This window comes from Cornus florida, unplaced genomic scaffold, assembly GCF_030987335.1.
Source record: "Cornus florida cultivar Cherokee Brave unplaced genomic scaffold, ASM3098733v1 CherokeeBrave_3.0.0_Hap2_Chr10, whole genome shotgun sequence".
Lineage (NCBI taxonomy): Eukaryota > Viridiplantae > Streptophyta > Magnoliopsida > Cornales > Cornaceae > Cornus > Cornus florida.
Window position 1 is genome coordinate 104,240,569 of NW_026775580.1, and position 20,490 is coordinate 104,261,058.

The 20,490-nt window shown below is 33.9% G+C and overlaps 2 protein-coding genes across 2 annotated transcripts; one reads left to right on the forward strand and one right to left on the reverse strand.

Moving 5' to 3' along the window:
* Positions 1-63: 63 nt before the first annotated feature.
* On the reverse strand, positions 64-2,362 carry LOC132278308 (F-box protein At5g49610-like). The gene is made up of 2 exons (XM_059780105.1): positions 1,884-2,362; positions 64-784 (listed from the first exon to the last, which is right to left on the reverse strand). Exons 1-2 carry the CDS (start codon positions 2,360-2,362, stop codon positions 145-147), a joined length of 1,119 nt encoding a protein of 372 aa, XP_059636088.1. The 3' UTR covers positions 64-144.
* Positions 2,363-10,224: 7,862 nt separating this feature from the next.
* LOC132276621 (homeobox-leucine zipper protein ANTHOCYANINLESS 2-like) lies at positions 10,225-16,285 on the forward strand. The gene is made up of 9 exons (XM_059778137.1): positions 10,225-11,060; positions 11,204-11,418; positions 11,501-11,618; positions 11,710-12,405; positions 12,577-12,678; positions 12,764-12,976; positions 14,238-14,412; positions 14,514-14,881; positions 15,256-16,285. Exons 1-9 carry the CDS (start codon positions 10,875-10,877, stop codon positions 15,634-15,636), a joined length of 2,454 nt encoding a protein of 817 aa, XP_059634120.1. The 5' UTR covers positions 10,225-10,874; the 3' UTR covers positions 15,637-16,285.
* The last annotated feature ends 4,205 nt before the right edge of the window (positions 16,286-20,490 follow it).

A 20,490-nucleotide genomic window follows, 5' to 3' on the forward strand; every position in this document is an offset into this window, starting at 1 on the left:
TAGCCATAGACACAGAGTAATTAAACATCAACCTATAAAGATTAATCACCGAAAAAAAACATGTCCAACAAAAAGGAAAAATTACATTTAAAAGAAAAAATACAAAAATCATTTACCACCAACGAATTACAATAAAAATATAAACTATTCTACAACTTTCAAAGTAACTGGCTCCAAATCCGATCGAAAGGAAAAAATCTGACCGGGTTGGATTAGAAAATCGAGCTTGACCACATCGAAGCTGCGACTGAGAAAATTATAGAAGATGATACTGTAAACACTCTCCATCACCACAATATGAGCATTATATAAGGCTGGAACAGAAGCAAGGGGCTCTTCCCTTTTAAGAGCCCCATCATCCATGTTCAATACAAGTCCGTGCTCCCACGCTTTCTTCTTCTCGCCATTCTTCAAAATCCACAGTCCCAACTCACCATTTGGTGGAAACTCGCAGATAAAACCGAGCTGCCCTCTATATTCAACAAGCTTCTTGTGTTGGCATAAACGATCATCTTCATCATCACATATCGGCTTTGGTAGCGAAAATATAGTGTATATCTCTTTGTTTATAAAGAATTTCAAAACAGAATTGTTGGTGATGCGCCAGTGAATGGCACCACGTAAGATCACAGGGCTTTCTCTTGTTAATATCAGAACGCCATTAGGCAACCTTATGTCTTGTAATTCCTTCCAACGCCAAGTTTGTGAATCGAAGATTTCACATCCATAGTTGTAGTAGTTCTTTGATCTATTAATAGACACATAAACACAGTAATAAATGCAAGGTTAGAATTCCAAAACCACATCATACGTACTTAAACCATTATGAATTCGCCTCTGTTTGTGTGTGTATATATATATGTGTGTGTGTGTGTATAAGTAATCAATTCCATCATGGTGATGAATACTAGTTTATACAGCATAACATGTTATAATGTACATGCATGAAAGAACAGTTACCAGTTTGTCTTTTATTTTTTAAACTACTAATTAAAATACTAGTTCAAATATAGAAGCGATCCAAGACACCTAAGGGTCAGTTTGGTGCAATGGAAAAGGGAGGAAAGGAAAGGAAAGGAAAGGTCATGGAGAGTGATCTTGGTATAAATGGTTGGAAGGAAAAGAAAGAAAAGGAACGATTTTGAAAATCCTCCTAAATATGAGAGGAAATAGAAAGAAAGAGCAGGAGAGACCTGATGTATTTACCCTTACACAAAATCAAGATTACACTTGCACTTTATTTTAGTTTGCAAAACATGAATTACAGACCTTGATTAGTTGATTTATACATACAAGTTAGCAGTAGCAGAGAGAGGGGGGCAAGCTTGAGAGTTGAGAGACAGCGGCTGAAGCTTGCGAACGGCGAACCCGAACTAGAACAGCGGGCGATGGAAACTGCAAGATATGGGTTTTGATTTTTTGAACAATCTGAAATGATATGCTGATATGGGTTTTGATATAGGTAATGGGTTTTGAACTTTTGATTCTTGCAGACAGGTATATAAACTGATATATATGGGTTTTGAACTTCTGATTCTTGTAAATTTTGTAGTTTGCAGTTGCAGAGAGAGAGAGAGAGAGAGAGAGAGAGAGAGAGAGAGCAAGTTCAGAGTTGAGAACGAGAGAATAGAGATAGATGGAGCCGATTGGTGAGGCTGAAATAATTTGCCCTTAAAATATATTTCTATTCCTGCTCCACAACTTATTTAACCAATTCTATGTCCCACTCCAAAACTATTTAACCAATTCTATAATAATTCTAGGGTAGGATGGGTACCCGGTGAGAAATTTTGTCATCACTTCTCAAAATTATAAATAGTTAAACTTTTAAAGAATAGAAAAATCAAAGCCATATATATATATTGGAGATATATGTAACTTACAATCGTTTGGGGAATGATAACCGAACAATTTTGAACCGCAGCGGGTTTGATTGTAGAACCACCAAGGCAAATATATCCGGTTTCAATTCGGTGTTCGGGTTCGGCAGAAGCTCAAATTGTCTCGTACTTGGCTTGCAAACATAATATTTGCTGCGTTTGCCATACCCATTCACACAACACAAAATACCTTGGTTTGACGAAGCCAAGATATTCACTTTTTCTGGTAAAAAGTCAAGTGACAATTTGGAGGTGGAGTGATCAGATTGGTTGATGGATACAAATGTCGTCCGGTGATTTTTGAACGACTCATCCTGAATGAAGTAACCCGAAACAGTATCCGTTCTCTTACAGTGAAGAGACATGAAACTAGACTCGTATGTGAGGTAGTTCCATGCCTTACACACAGACTTGCATCGATCCAACGTTTTCAATGATGTTCGTGATAAAATCTCGAAACACATATCAGAAGAATACTCCATTGAAGCTAACAACCCCCGTTCTCTGCTCACACACAAAGTTATTTTTTATTTTGTGACATAAAAGATATATATAGAGTTGGAAGACCAAAGTCAGTTCTTTATTAGGATTAATTTAGTTTCCATATTAGAGTAAGAATAGGATACCATACCACTGGATTTTAACTAGTGTGATTGAAAGATTAAAGTGTAATACGATTATGGATAGTTGCTTCTAATCCTACTCACTGTGAGATTTGGAAACTTGTTATGAAATATAAAAAGGAGTGAAAAATAAAATTAGAAACTTGGTGGGCAAGAAATTAATTTAAAGACATAGTAAGGAAACTTTTTAATTATTAATTAATTGACTTTCAGTGGGCTACAATCGGCTCATCCTCATCTCATGTTCTCATGCCCTATTTTGGACTTGCAATGGTCCGATTTAAACACATCTTAAACATGGGCCTAGCCTTCTTTGGTATGGGCCTATAAAAACATTCTTACATTATAAATGCGATTGAGCTCCGATGGGCTTAACCCAAGCAAAACCTTCAAGCAAAATACCTTCCCAAAAAAAAAAAAAAATGTATTCAATGAAAATTTATGTTTTTCACACCATAGGTGGTGATTAGTAATTATAAAATAGGCATCGTGTAGTAAGTGATGGTATTTTTTACTTATTTATTTATTATTACTTATGCCAACAAACTCACACATTTATTTTTTATTTAAAAAGGTAAAGAAGATACCATTTAGTATAAATTAATATTATATACACTAATAAAACTAAATTAATTAACAAACTTTAAGTATAAATTTTTTACTCAAGGGCATTCTTGTACTTTTATTACCAAATTTAACAGTTTTAACTCTGACAGGGGGTGTTAGAGTAATTTAATTTGTTAAAAATTTCATCTATAGGTAATATAGCTAAACCTCAGGGAGGTTGAAGTAATTTACCCTAAATTTTATCATATACTTATTACTTTAAGGTCGGAATTGGATGGACTGAAGTTCATTTTTCAATGCCTAATTGTGATTTGGAGACCCTGATTAGAAACTGCAGCCTACACACCCACACACACACACACACACACTCTTAAAACAAAGAGATCACTGTTGCTTCATACAGTATTTGAATTGAAGTTGGATTGGAAAATTGTAAACTCAATAGGATGTGGTGATGATGTACGGACCACAGTTCATGAATGAGCGGACACTTGAAAAATAAGATTATAGTGTGTCACTCTCTCGTATGGTTTGGAAGAAAAGTCAAATGTGTTGGTCCAAAATACCCTCTTGTACTAGCAAATATAACAACTCAACCAGCAACCTAGATTAAGAGTACTCCACTACCCAGTTGAGACATTGATGTGTATTCCAATCTAAGGTTTGGCCACTAGGCTATGGCTTTAAACCATTTACAACTTTAGCCCAGGCTTTGTTGTACAGTTACTCTAATTCAGAACCAGGACAGGCCGGCCTATTTGTAACAAACTATAAAACTAGGTCAGATGTGAACTGTGGTGGTTGTGTTACTCGGGTTTTGGAGAAATTATTAGATGATTATGTGATTCAGTCTAATTAAAAACTATTCAACTAAGAAATTTTGACTCATCAGAGTTTAATAAGATACTACTATTATAAGGAAACATGAACATAAATTTTGATTAAATTAGATTGATTTACGGTTGTAGACTATTTAATAATTTCTCATTTTGAGGAGAAGGTTGGCAGATGTTGGGGGTGGGCCTCAGAAGAGAGTTGTTTAGTGAGAAAGACCAAGCAACTAGGCACATGTATGTGTGTACGGATGTATTTGTATATGATGGGGAGAGAGAGAGAGAGAGAGAGAGGTGGCTCCATTTTGGTCTAAATTAGACTGCTAATAGTTAAATGCTTTGAGATTTTTTCATTTTTGTTGTGAGCAACTGTACGATCCTCAATTAGGATTTAGGACCCTTGATGATGAGACTTGAAGAGGACAGTTTTGACATGAAAAAAGCAGTTAGTTCATCAATCAACCTCACCATTTCTCTCGCTCTCTACATTTTTAGCTAGGTATGGATTTTGAATTTAAGTTTGTGAATTTGTTCCAAAATTTTGATGTCAAAGTTACATTATATGTATGTTATCAATGTGTAATATATAAGAATTATGGAGATACACACACACACACACATGTTCAAGTATTACGTAAAACAGATGATACTAGTTAGTTAATATGCAAGTTACACTGATATTTATTGCATAATTATATAATCTAATTATGTCCATTTGTCAATTTAACACGGCTTTTTTTTGATAGATTAACGTGTACGCTATTCTTTAAACAAAGACTTGAATCCTCAAATCTCTATCGTGAAAGGAGGAAATTCAACAAGAATTAAAACCTTGGTGATTAATTCTGCCGTTTGGTTTTACTAAATTTATGAAACTATAGTTGAATGATTGTCAACAATGCCCCAAGTTAATTGGTATTCAATTTGCCAAATGTTAAATGAATGATGAGATTTAATATTCATCGAGTTCTTATAATTATTATGTTAGCGCCATGGAGTTCCGTTTGCCTTTCAATACTATAATTTGTCGTTTGGTCTCATTTGAATATTAGGTATGTAATTTTTATTATTGTTTACATTTAGTGAAGTAAGTGTTCATGGTTAATTATGGCAGTCCACTTAAATGAAACTATTATACAAACTGAACATCAAGTTGGCAAGAATCTAAATGAGATAAGAAGAATGTTTTCACCTTTTGCCAACAATTATATGGACTACTTAATTATTACTCCACTATATAATTGTAAATTACTTTAACTCAAGTTGACAGTATTATTTTCACATTTATTATAAACAATTTATCTTCAAATTTATAGTAAAAGGTATGAAAGTAATATTGTTTCAGTATAGATGTTGACCACCTCATACACTTCTCTCTCAAAATTCACAAGTATTTTTAAAACCAATTTGTCCAATTCGTGTTAATATTGTTTGCTTTGGACACTTTTTTCTCGGTGTTCACACTAAACTAATTGCACACAAGATATCTTCTTATAACAAAAAAAAAAAAAAAAAAAAAAAAAAAAAAAAAAAGAAGATGATTTTGTCAAAAAATTTACATAATTGGAAGGTGTCCATATATAAATGCAGCATTCTCGTTGGCCTGACCTGCATTGTGTACACTCTCCATTTTGTTCCGAGATTGTTGATATCATTTGTACATCACGATCAGTGAAGATATTATCCGCTTTGTATAATCTCCTTTTAGTATTCAAGGTTTTTTTTCAAGGTACGTCTACACAAGAAATGTTTATACTTATAAGTCTCAGCAACTTCTTCCCTACTTTTTTCCAAGACAACTTAAAACGTCACGTTGTGATTTCGCGAAATAAGACGACATATCATTTTTCTTTTCATTTTTTTTCATGTTTGTTGATATTATTGGACAACACTATTCCATAGATGCTGAATGATGTTAGGAGATAAGTGGTTGGAAAAAGTTGGAAGTCCATAAAATTTCATTAAAAATGCCAAATAAGAGTTTAATAAGAAACAGTAGCAATTAAAGGGCAAATTGATTAACATTAATGATGGGCAATGAATTTACCATTCATTTCTTGCTCAGAATCCTTAATTGCCACACAGTTGTCAATAACTTAATATGAATCAAGACTCTCCACACCACTCCCCAACCCCCCCACCCAAAAGTAATAGTCAATCAAAAAATATATGTGTGTGTGCGTGTGTGAAAAATATACCAGATTTTTACATGTAATGGTGTATGTATCTATATATATACACACACACTATATGGAGCCTAGTACAATAATTGATGAGATAAAAAATTAAACAAAATTTTCAACTACCGCAATACTAGACAAAATTATTTTAACATTAATTGATATTTTCATTCGGAACATTTACATTTGCTTGGATGGGTTTTCTTATTTTGAAGTGGCTGCACCTTAGTTAAAGAAAAATAATATAACAATTATGATCCTCATAAGAGAGAGAGTCGATGGGGGTAGAACCACTGGAGCGCAGAGAGTTCAAAAACAAGAGAGTGAGAGTTGTGAATGTGAAGTTCAGTTAGGGGCCTGCTTGTATATTATGAGAATAGTCTATATAAAAACCTATTTAGTTGACAATTTTTAAAATCTATTTTCTAAAATTTTAATAAAAAGGTATTTGTTTTTCGAGAACAAAACAATTTTCTGTTTCTAAGTTGTTAAAAAATGTTTTATGGGTAGGATGAATTTATATATGACGAGTTTTAGTAAATATTTTTAAGGGGAATTATTAAAATTTTAACAAAATTATAGATATAAAATATAAATAGAAAAAATTCCAGTGGGCCCACAAGGTGGGTCCATGCATATTTTCCATGAAAACGATTTAATCACATATACATTTTAATCCAACTTAGAACATGTGGTCATAAACAAATGTTACAAATCTGATGGACATGGAGGGTATTGATTTGACTATCCAAGCAAACTGTGTTTGGGAATATGTGTGCGCACTTATTAGAGGATTAGTGTGTCTTTCTCTATAAATAATTTATTTAACATGGCTTCTCTTTTTTTAAATGATGGAATTTATATATTTATTGGGTGATAAATTAATTTAATTAAACATGTTTTAGTGATCTTTATATATATATCTACAATATGCCCAACAAAAGATTGAGCATTTAATTAAAAATGACATCAACAGAAGTTTTCTTCCAAGCATACGTTTTTGAGACAATCAACAAAAGTTGGCTACCAAGTATCTGTTTTGGACTTCAATCTATCTTTGATTTATGTATTACATCAACTATGCAATAAGGTCAAGCAACCATAAATGCGAACATATATATATATATATATATATATATATATATATATATATATATATATATATATCAGCCTCGTACCATATTGAATTATTCTATTCAATTTTCTTCTGTCAAATTCTTAATGCAAATTTGCTATGATTTAAATTGCACGATTCTCTTGTAAATCTCATCAAATATATATATATATACACACACACACACATACTGACACACATATACATATATACTATCATGTTTATATTTCATAAATTTAAAACATTTGTAATTGCTAGAGGTTCTTACTTCTCATACTTGTCGCGAGTTATTTTTTTTCTGATTTTTCCATTATGAGGAGTTTTCTTGCACATAACTACGACATAGGAATAAATATAATATAATATATATATGGTATTTAATAAGTTTATATTTTCTATTACTGAAAATATTCCTCATAAATTAAATAGGACTTTGGACATGAACAGATAAAATCAAAGAAGTTGCCCTGAAAAAGGTGATGGACTCTTGCCTCCTACGGTTGGGGAGCATAATCAGTGATTGAGATTGAGATGCCAACGACCAAAACTGAATATATTAAATAGTGTATGTATTTAATTATTCATTTCATTATATTATATTATAAATGAGTATTTTATGATATAATTATGTACTCTCAATTCTTTAGATTTGGGTATAGATTCATATCGATCATTAAATTATACTGTAGTATAAATGAGTATTTTGTCTTATACTAAGTATTTTTATGATATAATTATGTGCTCTAAATTCTTTCCATCTGAATTTTATGTGAAGGGTAATTGCTAAAAAAATACTCACTATACAAATTTTGCAGGTTGCCTCTTTAATATAATTAACTCAGTTTGCAGATCAGGCCAACAACATAAAGTCAATAAATGACCTTTAAATGTCTTAAAAATCTCTAAATTAACCCTAGTTTAATTTCACAAATTCTCCCTTATTTACTATATGTTCTCTATTACTGGAGTAGATATTGGGTATGTCAAGCACGCGCACGTTATAAGTGTACCCATCCAATTAAATGTAACATATTATCTCATTATCAGTAAATTTACAAATAGATGACCAACTTTTTTTTTTGAAATGATATATTATCATTAATGGGGCATTCCAATAACTTGGTATGCCTGACGCATTCACTATCTACTCCTATTATAAGGATAATTTGCAAATTTGTAAAAATTATACAATGTTGACAATTTATTTTTAGCATTTTTTTTTTTTCCTAGTTGGTATTCACACACGCTACCTTCAGGAAGTTCGAATTCCTAACTTCCCTTTGGGAAGTAGGGACCTTATATATTGGTATAGGTTTTTGCAATTTTATTTTATTTTTCTCGTCCACGGTTGGCATTAGCATATATATATTATCATTATTATTATTTTTGTAATTAACAAATTATGTAAAATATATATATTAGAGAGTGTATATTGAAATCACCCTCAATCGTTGAATTTAGAAATTCACATTTTCATTTGCAGAAAAATAGAATAGTGAGTTCTTTTGTTAAGAAAATACTTTTAAACTAAGGATTCAGATATAATTAATAATGTGTATTGTTTGTTTGGATGTAAAATATTTTCTAAAATTTTTATTTTTATTTTTTTGGTATTTGATTGTCCTAAAATATTTAGAAAGAAAAAAAATATTAAAATTTAACAACAATAACTTAAACATTAATTTTCTGCAAGTTATTTTACAGGCTACATTCGATGGACTCGATCTTAACCTTGATTTAAACATTTGTCAAACAATAAAAATAAAAATAAAAAATATATATTTTACCTGAAAAAAAAAAAAATTTTGAGAAAAATATTTTAAGTCATAATGAGACTAATGTGAAATAATATTATTGTGTTTGATTTAATTTAATTTAATTTATGCAAATCAAATATATTTTCAAATATAAGAAGGGCATTTACGTCATTTAATTTTTTTTAAAAAAAACACATTTAAAATTTCCGTTTATTTTTCTTAATTCAAAAGTATTTTCTGTGTGTCTTTACATACAAACACATATATACATATAGATACATATTTTTATACCCCTATAAATCACTGATATCAAACAAGAGACCACTTGTTGGTTGAGCTTGATTATACTTTGCAGATGTCTGGATTACCCTCTGGCCTCTGCATTTTTATCTTCCATCATTTTCAACCAGTTCTCCAGGAAGATTTACATTGGACCTCCGGTTCATCACTGTGTCCTCTTTTACCATAAAAAAACAAAGGGTAAATGAGTCTTTTTACTTTGCCCCATTCGTCTTTCTGCTCGCTCACTCAAAATTCCTCAGCTGCCATTACTGAGATCGCGCTCTCTCGTTCCAAAATAATTAAGAAAACACGCACAATATACTCTCTTCGTTTCAAATTAAGCGTTGTATTTTAGAATTATTTTCTAAAAATGACATTTACTTTGAAAGGGTAAGGAGTATAATATATATGTGTGTATATATATAATATGTATCAATTCTCGGGCTCCTCAAAATCGAAACAAGACCCACTGAAATTTGCACATGAACTGTACGGACGCCATTAAATCCGGCGAATAACCGGCACCGGAAATCACCGGTGCGGCACAGTTCCTGGCATTGATTTGGTAACCGGTGAGATTCATTCAAGTTCTCTGTTTCTCTTGGGAGAGAGAGACAAAAGCATTGACTATGGAGTGTCTATGTTGTTTTCAAGCCAGCTACAAAACCCTAGTTTGTACATGTGTTGTAACTTGTAATCTATTCTCACAATCTTCGTGCGATTACAGATCCCAATGTGTGTGTATATATAGAGTGAGAAAAAAACCCTTTTAGAGAGAGAGACAAAAATAAGGAGACATCCAAGGACGGCAATCACTCTTACAATTTCTCTGTAACTCTGTTTTCTTACCCCCTTCTTTCAAAAGGGGTTAAAAAGGTTTCAACTTTTTACTTCTTTCACAGAAATTTTTTAGAGAGAGAAAGTTTTTAGAGATAGTGAGAGAGTCAACCGACCTTTTCTGTGTTTTTTTTGGTTGGATGTATATGTAAGGCTTGCAAGAGTCCACATATTGCGTATTATCTTCACTTTTTTTTCCTTCTCTGTGCAGACCTTTTGAGTCTTTTCTCTTTCTGCTTTTGTGTGTCTTCTTCCACCTCATGAAAACAAAGCTTTTGTAAGTCAAGCATGCAGAGGGAGAGAGCACAAACCCCCAAAGCTAGGGTTTCTCTAGGGCATTTCGTAGGTTTCTCTGTAGATTTAGTGACACAGTTCTAGAGAGAGAGAGAGGGATAGAGAACGAAGTGCTAAGCCACAATAAAGGGTTTTGCTTGCCTTCTTTCTCTTTCTTTCTCTCAGAAAAAAAAAAAAAAAACACACTAAGAGAGGAAGTTGGAGACATTTGGATTTGCCCTTGTGTCTCCTCTACCTCTCTTTCTTTTCTCTAATTTTTATGGTGTTTTGGTGTGGTTTGAATAAACATTGTGTTTATAGGTTGTTTTGTTGATGCAATTTCTGGGTTGATTCAGTGCTTTGAGAGTGAGTTTTGTGTTGAAAATAAAGTGAATCTGTATCTGCAATTGTTACTGTGTTAAGAAGTTGCTGTAGATTTATAGATATTGAAGAAATCTAGAGAGAGAAACAAGGGAAGTGTAAGGCAGGGAAGTGGTTAGTAGATAGAACATCAAAAGGTAGTATTTAATGAGTTTTGGGGGTTTTCTTGAAAATGGTACTGGTGGCGGTGGTGGTGGCGGTGCAAGAATAGTTACAGATATAACTTACAGCAGCAACAACAACATGGCTAGTGGTGATATTGCTCAGCCACGCCTTGTCTCTTCATCTCTGACCAAGTCCATGTTCAGCTCACCTGGACTCTCTCTAGCCCTTGTCAGCTCTCTCTCTCTCTCTCTCTATATATATATATATATACATATCTATACATACACATACATATATATATGAGTGGCTTAATGTAGTTTCTTTTCTGTTTGCAACTGATCTGGGTTTTTTGTCTTGTGATTTTTGAGTAGCAAACGAGTATGGAAGGTCAGGGTGAGGTGACACGATTTGCTGACAATCATGAGTCTAATGTTGGTAGAAGAAGCAGAGAAGAAGAACATGAGAGCAGATCTGGCAGTGATAACATGGAGGGTGGCTCCGGCGACGATCAAGACGCTGCCAACAAGCCGGCAAAAAGAAAGAGATACCACCGTCACACCCCACAACAAATCCAAGAGCTAGAAGCGTAAGATTAATTTGGTTGTTTTCAAGAATTTTTTTTTTTTTTTTTTTTTGAATCAGAGAAGGATTATGCTTGTTTGGTTTAGTCTTTTCAAGGAGTGTCCTCATCCTGATGAGAAACAAAGGTCGGAGCTTAGCAAAAGGCTGTGTTTGGACACTAGGCAAGTTAAATTTTGGTTTCAGAATCGCAGAACTCAAATGAAGGTAATATTAGTTAGGGAACTTGTAGTGATTTCTGTATTTATGTGTTGTGTTGATTAATGGGGGAACTGAGAAGTTTGATTACTTCTACCAGACCCAACTGGAACGCCATGAGAACTCTTTACTTAGGCAAGAAAATGATAGGCTTCGAATGGAAAACATGACCATGAGGGATGCAATGAGGAACCCAATTTGCACCAACTGCGGTGGTCCTGCGATGATCGGTGACATATCTTTAGAGGATCAACACCTTAGGATTGAGAATGCACGCCTCAAGGATGAATTAGATCGAATCTGTGCCCTTGCCGGCAAATTTTTAGGCCGTTCTATTTCGTCATTGGCTGCTCCCACAGCCCCACACATGCCAAACTCAAGTTTGGAACTTGGAGTCGGAGTTAATGGTTTTGGTGTATTGAGTAGTGTGGCAACATCATTGCCTTTGGGGGCGGATTTTGGTATTGGGATTTCTAGTGGTTTGCCGGTGGTCCCTCTTACTAGAGTGGCCAGCACTTGTGACACGGGAGGCACCGAGGGATCGCTGAAGCGATCAATGTATTTGGAGCTTGCTTTAGCTGCGATGGATGAATTGGTTAAGATGGCCCAGAGTAATGAGCCCCTTTGGTTCAGGAGCTTGGAAGGGGGAAGGGAAGTACTGAACCATGAGGACTACTTGAGAACATTTTCTCCTTGCATCGGCTTGAAACCAAATGGTTTCGTTGCCGAGGCTTCAAGGGAGACGGCCATGGTAATCATCAACAGTTCGGCTCTTGTTGAGACATTAATGGATTCGGTGAGCTACGTAACTTCTTTTGTCCCTTTTTAACATCTTTTTTTCTTTCAGGATTTTTTGTTAGTCATTTTGGATTGAAGTGCTTGACTTTGATTTAGCCTTTTTTTTTGTTTTTCAAATCCGTGTATTTGTTAGTGTTATTAATTTGGGGCGTTGCTTCACATTTATTAGAATCGATGGGCGGAAATGTTTCCTTGTATGATTGCCAGAACCTCTACTACAGATGTGATTATTAGTGGTATGGGGGGAACCAGAAATGGTGCACTTCAGCTGGTAATTATGTCACCAATCAATTCATCACAATTTATTACTAATCTTTTAGTTATGAGAAATTAATTAGTTTTGAATTTTTTACTAGATGCATGCTGAGCTCCAAGTCCTCTCACCATTGGTACCGGTTCGTGAGGTCAATTTTCTGCGTTTCTGCAAGCAGCACGCAGAGGGGGTGTGGGCGGTGGTCGATGTGTCCATTGATACAATCCAAGAAACTTCCGGTGCACCGACATTGATGAACTGCAGGAGGCTTCCTTCTGGCTGTCTAGTGCAAGATATGCCCACCGGCTACTCAAAGGTAAAATTACAAACACACATTGTTACACTTCTCCAAACTTTTGTTTCATTTAAACCTTTATTTGAGCTTTTCCATGTGAGTAGTTCTAGCCTTCAGTCTTTAATGAGTTTGTTGAAGTAACTGCAACTTTGGAACTTAGTTGAGGACATTTATTTGGGAAAAAAGAACACCTTATCAGAATTGAAGGCAATTGCACTCCCAAGCTAGCTAATTGATATCATGCATATCCAAGATTATTTTATTTCTATCAGGTGATTATTCATTAAATCGCTATACAAAAATATATTATGAAGGCCTCCTTGGCAAATCTGACCCTTCTTCAACGTTATTCTATTTTACAGAGACTTTTATTTTACAAGTATTTTATTGACCAAGATGCTTCCTCTAGTGGCACATTTTATTTATAATCTCCATTTTTCAACTACTAGATTTGCTTAAATTTGGTTTAATATTTTAATAATTTGACCTTAGACCAGCAAATCGAGGTTAGCGGCATTATTTTATGAATAGAAGCCTCCATCACTCTTATTCTGCACCTTGGGACACATTAATTTCCTATCATTTTGAAGCAAATGCATTGTAATCTTCGACATTGGGTTGAATAAACTATATATTTGATGTTTCTATTCCAATCTTTGATGCTATATCTCGATAGTCCCCATTTGGGTTATTATTTAGTCCATGTAGCCATGCATTACCTGTCTCCAGCCTTGTGATGTGTTAGTTTTTCTACCTAATGAAGACCTTTTAGTCAAACCCCAAGACCGTCTCTTTTGTTGTCACGTGAATACACACACCTAAAGCCTCTGAGTAGGCTCAAGTACACATCTCTATGCCACCCTCTACAGTCTACCTCGTTCCTTCAAATCTAGTGTTAATTTCATGTCATATTATGTCTCTCATTGAGCTCAGTCTCGAGTCATTTCCAAGATTTGTCCAGTACCGTGAAAAGTGAAAATTATTTTTGTCACATTTTTTTTATTGTGTACTATTGTCACATAAGAAATTCGGGTTTGACTGAGAAATGATTCCTTGTACAAATATTCAATTGGTGTTGTGTTACAGCTTCACTGTGTTTTTACTTTTTATATATGATATACATATGCATACATATAATCATAAGCATTAAAAAAAAACCTTGTGGAAGAGTAGAGGACAACTTATAACATGTACGAGCAATATGAAAATCAATGCATATTTGATTTCGATGCTAAACTATTGTTTGTGATGATTAGTGTTTTTATTATTAACGAACATACAGGTTACATGGGTAGAACACGCAGAATATGACGAGAGCACAGTTCACCAGCTCTACCGGCCCTTGATCAGTGCCGGCATGGGTTTTGGTGCCCAGAGATGGGTGGCCACCCTTCAAAGACAATGTGAATGCCTCGCCATCCTCATGTCCTCCAACGTGCCCACTAGGGATCATACTGGTAACATATCAACCCAATAAAATTAAGTTCATTCCATTCATGTGACCAAAAGGTTGTACATTGAATATTTCTGTGAACAACCTGTGAATATTCACATGCAGGGATAACTGCAAGTGGCCGGCGAAGCATGTTGAAGCTAGCACAGCGGATGACTGATAACTTTTGTGCCGGTGTGTGCGCTTCCACGGTGCACAAATGGAACAAGCTCTGTGCTGACAACGTGGACGAAGACGTCCGGGTCATGACCCGGAAGAGCGTGGATGATCCCGGCGAGCCACCGGGCATTGTGTTGAGCGCTGCCACTTCAGTTTGGCTGCCTGTATCCCCTCAAAGATTGTTTGATTTTCTACGTGATGAGCGGCTTAGAAGCGAGTGGGACATTCTATCAAACGGTGGTCCAATGCAAGAGATGGCCCACATCGCAAAAGGCCAAGACCATGGCAACTGCGTCTCTCTCCTCCGTGCTAGTGTAAAAACTCTCTCTCTCTCTCTCTCTCTCTCTGTGCATATGCATATAATGTAGTATATCTATATACTAGTATTTGGAAAATTGAAAATTGGGCAATAGTGTAAGGAGGTATGGTGATTGAGTTGATTTGTCCTGTATTGAAAAAAGGTGAATTCTAAAAGGACGACATTGGAATTTGGAAGCATCTATAAAGACATTTTGAATTCAGATTTACGGACCGTCTTGATTTAACCTATTTCATTTGGATATCAAAAGTCAAAATACAGGACACTAGTCACCTTTCTGGGGCAGTTCATGTTACGTCACCGTTTCAATGAGAAATGTGGTGTTGCAATTTGTATGTATGAAGATGACTGAGCCTTGTCTTATTGCAGGCCATGAATGCCGACCAGAGCAGCATGCTGATTCTCCAGGAGACATGCGTCGACGCGGCAGGGTGGCTGGTGGTGTACGCGCCGGTCGACATCCCGGCAATGAACCTTGTGATGAACGGCGGAGATTCGGCCTACGTGGCACTCCTTCCATCGGGCTTTGCTATAGTGCCGGACGGGCCAGGCTGTCGTGGGCCTCCTGGTAACAGCCCCAACAATGTGGGCCCGGAGAGGGTGGGTGGGTCACTCTTAACCGTGGCCTTTCAGATCCTGGTCAACAGTCTACCGTCGGCGAAGTTAACGGTGGAGTCGGTAGAGACGGTCAACAATCTCATCGCATGCACAGTGCAGAAGATCAAAGCAGCTCTCAACTGCGAAAACTGATTGCACGTGATGGTCACGTGATGAATAATTGGAGAGGTTGGATGGTTAGTCGAATAATGGTATTTATGTTACATCATCGTATTATACTTAAATTGATGATGATGTGGTATGAATATCATTCTTAGATTGATAATCAAATCTTTTCATTATTGAAGAGGATCATTGTTTGGTCGTTGAATGATTGAGAAAGCTTTACCAGTTTTTAAAAAGACTAAAAAAAAAAAAAACTCGCAATTTTGGGTGAGTCAAGAACGAACCGCGGGTGGATAATCCTTGCCGGCTGGTGAGAGCGAGTGTGGGACCCCGTAGACGTACTCAAAGTGGGGTCAGTGTCTTCTGAACACAACGCAAGGGTGGTGGTTCGGGTATTGACTCAGATCGACCCGCGAGTTGACTCGTGAAAGCTGAAGAATGGAAAATTTTAACGGACATGTAATAGGGGGTAGAAAATTAATTATTTTTTATCTGTTTATTATTGTTGAGGCTGATGTTATAATTGCCTGCTGTGTGTGTTGTGTTTTACTACATTTTATCTGCTAGGTTTGATTTTGAAGATGTGTAAGGTCTGTCTGTTGTTGTTGTAATTTAGTACTTAAAACTTACAAAGATTCTCCTAGCGATTGCATATGTAAAGTCTAGTCTTTTCTTTTATGCTTTGTTTGGAGAGATGGAAAACGGATGGAAGAGACAGCGGGTGACTGGTGAGGGATGAATGAGGTATTCTAGTAAAGATGACATATTTTTTTGTATTTTTTATTTGGTTGAATTGAAAGGAATAATAAAATCCTAAAAAGAATATATTAGGGGGAATGAGGGGGATTAGAATTTTTATATTTTTTTACTAGTATACCTTTATCATATAAACTTTTGAAAATTAAATATCATTCCATATTTATAAATAATTAAAAGCTAAATTTGATATTACATATTTACACGGAAATTTTTCTCTTTTTTTTCATTGGACACATGAAAAACCATGTTTAAGAGGGATGCTTCCTCCCTCTCCTTTCATCCTTTGAGATTTTATTTCTTCTTTCGTCCTTCCAACCAAACATAATAGTAGTAAGAATAAAGAAAAAGTGAAATTCTTTCTTTCTTCGATCCGAATACGGATGAGATCAAATGGTTGCCATCATTGGGGGCAAACGATGCAATAGCTTCGGTTAAAGCAAAGCCCAAAATGGCATAACCGCTTTGACCTTGGCATTTGTATTTGAGCATTCAAGCCACTTTGACAGGTACTATACTAAATAGTATGGAGGAACTTATGGGAGGCAAGCGCAATTACAAGAGCCGATGCTCAAGAGAAAGTGTGAATGGAACTTCGGAAATTTTGGTTTTTGTTGTAGTTAAGTTGTTCTCGCGCATTACCTTTTACTAAACCCTTAGACTCAAATGCTTTTCTCCGAGTCCATCTACACCCGTTATAAACTGAAAGCTAGAAATCTCTCCCACAGTCACTCGGAAATGGTTTCTTTTTTCCGTACTTTTAGTATGTTTAAGAAATGATTTTAAGGATTCATCACCAACATTCTAGATTGCAATTATATCAACCACAAGTGAATTATGTATTGTAATTAGAGTATGGTCAAAGACTAATGTTTTCAGAAGTTGAATATAATAAGATTTCTAAGTTGTGTCCTAACAACTCAGCTAATCCATAAAGGTTAATTAACAACTCAGCTAATTCGTAATAACAATATTTCAGTAACTTTTTGCTTCAGTTGTTTGTTTTGTATTGAAAATGGTCTTATTCAACCTATTCTTTGTGATTTGTTTTCCATACAAATAAAGTCCTTTCTCACCTTATAAGTTTACTATTGAAATTTAAGCTTTCAAATGCTCCCACAACATTTGAATGCCTCCATTGACATTTAACACGTTTTGCTGAAATCTCACACATCCTTGTGTTTTTCACTCTCTATCAAGTTTCAACAACATTCATGAACATTCATCTGTCCTCTCTCTCTCTCTCTCTCTCTCTCTCTCTCTCTCTCACACACACACACACGTATTGTGTGAACTAGAGGTGAGTAGGGGGTGCTGATGTGGGTCAAAAGAAGTTTGTGGTCCTTGAAATTATAAATGTAGGGGGTCTTGGAAAAGGAGGCGTGGTGGTACCATTGAAACAGAGTTTCCACCAAACCAGTATGAATATGTGAAAAAAAATGGTTATGAATCTCATCAAATCTTTTAACTCATTCAACTCAACTTCTTGCCATGCCTTTTGACTTGAGACCAAGTGGATGTTTGGAGCCATCTAAATTTATGGTCAAAGTTAGAAAAAAATATATATATATGAAAAAAATAGTAATAATAATAATTTGTTAAATAAATAAGAAACTATCAAATAGACAAATATGCCCCTCCAAAATTCTAGTGCTATTTTTATTTTTATTTTTTCTTCTTAAAGTGAATCGTAATGGTTGATTAATATTGTCTATAAGATAAGTGTAATAAAGGAGAGTTTGTCTCATATCCAATCCGAATAGAAAAATGAATGGGTATAAATGAGTGAGTATGTAACATTAGCCAATTGCTTAAAATTTTTTATCACTATAAAATTACAAAATAAATTTTTATTATGTTCAAGAAACTGATAATGAAACCTTACGATATATTTCATTTAGGAATTAAGAACACCTTAATTTATAGCATGCTTTTAATTAACAAAATTATTGTATGATGATAAGACAAAATGGATGCCATGACAAGGATCATGATATGATGCGTATCATTTCATAATTTTACAGATGAGAATGTATTGAATAAATAAAGTATAGCAAAAATCCCATCCATTTTAGAGGAAACATAATAGAATAAATTAAAAAACTTATCCAAAATATGGAATCAAAAAATTAGAGATTTTACACCACCAAGTACACAATTCACGTGGGATTAATGTACACCTATCAAATTTGAGCCATAACACTTTCACGTGTATAGTTGGTGTTGTGGTCCCTTCAATGTATCTAAATTAGCTATATGTCATGTTCATTAATGTTTCATGTTTGCATGCACATAGACATAGCATATATATATATATATATATATATATATATATATATATATTATAATGCACATTATAATTCCATGATTGGTGCATAAATGGAAGACATCGCTGTATATGGACTTGTAATTTTGATCTATTTTTATATATTACAGTAATAATTAAGAATTGAGTTTAATCAGTTTGCCATGCGAAAATATATATATATATAGAAGGACAAATGCAGAAAATACTCCAAAAAAATATTTCAAGTAGAATTTTTATTTCTATTTTAAAAAGTATGCAAAAAATAACTATAATTTTTTCATGTTGTGCAAAAATATCCCCTCTTGCATAAATTAGTATTGTAATACTTGTTTTATCCTTTTACTTTTCCGAAAATGTCCAAAGAGTATATATGCTATTAATCTCATAGTATAGTAGTGTTATGTGCACATAACCTTATATATATGTATATATATAAACTTTTTTCTCTATATATAACTCTAAACAATTTTTTTTTTTTTTAATTTTGAGAATTTGTAGAACAGAGATTTGAATTTTTTGAGATTCCAGTTTACTTTTTTCTACTAATTTTTTTTTCTTTATTTTATTTTATTTTTCGTACCAACACTTAAACAAATAAATAAATAAAAATTTCAATACCAGTGTGCACTGGTTTCCGAAGTTTGGAAAAAATTTGTTTTTTTTAGTTTACACTTTATTTTTGTTTTTATTTTTTATTTTTATCTTTACTTTTTCTTTTATACATTTATTTTTATTTTTATCTTTACTTGTCCATTGTCGGCGTCCTCCAATAGTGTCATTTTCAGTCATTTTATAAAATTATTTATTCTTATACGAGTATATTTTATAAAATAGTTCAGTACGGTTAATTTAGTCAACTTAGGGTTTAAAATTTGTCAGAATAACCTATTTGCACCTGATTGAAACTTTAGGGGCGTTTTTTGCACGAGAGAGACATCCTCCAATAGTGTCATTTTTTTGTTATTTTACAAAATTATTTATTTTTATATATTTTATAAAATAATTCAGTAAAGATAATTTAGTCAATTTAGAGTTTAAATTTCGTGAAGAGTATGATATGCATTGTAAGCATATTTTAAGAATGTTTTCTCCACTTGACCTATATATATATATATATATATTATGAGAATAGCATGAAACTGAAATAGAGTTAAAAAAAAAGGGTTGTTGAAATTCATGTATGGTTTCTTGCATTAAATGAAGTAGATGTGTTGGTATAGAGAGAGATATTTGTTGGTGAGAAGCTAATTTACAATAAAAGCATAGGAAATGGCCAACCCCTCGGTGCAATTAATAAGGGTCATTACCAACTTTCTTGGAAACCAATTAAATGCCATTTCAATTTTAATATGACTACACTACGACCAACATATATCCAAGTTTGTATTATTATTTTAATTATCTTATATACATACATACTTTTGGGATTGTCCAATTCATCCAAATCTTTTTTATAACCTAAAACAAACAAAGAATCAACTAAGTGGCATAAAGACAACGAGTGATCTCTTTGTCAAATTCTTTTATGTTCTTTTGGTTATTTGATGTGAAATGTATATATTATATTACATAATTTATTTATTTATTATAATGATCAGGTCATTTTTCTTCTTTTTTTTTTTCAGAGTTTTTACGGATAAATTTTTTTCGTTGAATTTTCTTTTCCGAGTTAATTTCTCGTCGCTTAGTGTCATCTCGAGTACTCGGAAATGGTTTTCAAAACTCTTTCTTTTGGATTGACAACTTCCTTAAAGGATCGAGTCATTTCTACATTTTCATTTTTTCGATATTATTCACTTTTCGTCTTTTCCCTATTT

Coding starts and splice junctions, on each gene's coding strand:
- LOC132276621 (XM_059778137.1), top strand. CDS start 10,875: ATGAGTTTTGGGGGTTTTCTTGAAAATGGTACTGGTGGCGGTGGTGGT. Junction 11,419..11,500: donor CAAATCCAAGAGCTAGAAGC/GTAAGATTAATT, acceptor TGTTTGGTTTAG/TCTTTTCAAGGAGTGTCCTC. Junction 12,406..12,576: donor TTGAGACATTAATGGATTCG/GTGAGCTACGTA, acceptor CACATTTATTAG/AATCGATGGGCGGAAATGTT.
- LOC132278308 (XM_059780105.1), bottom strand. CDS start 2,362: ATGGAGTATTCTTCTGATATGTGTTTCGAGATTTTATCACGAACATCA. Junction 785..1,883: donor TTATCATTCCCCAAACGATT/GTAAGTTACATA, acceptor GGAATTCTAACC/TTGCATTTATTACTGTGTTT.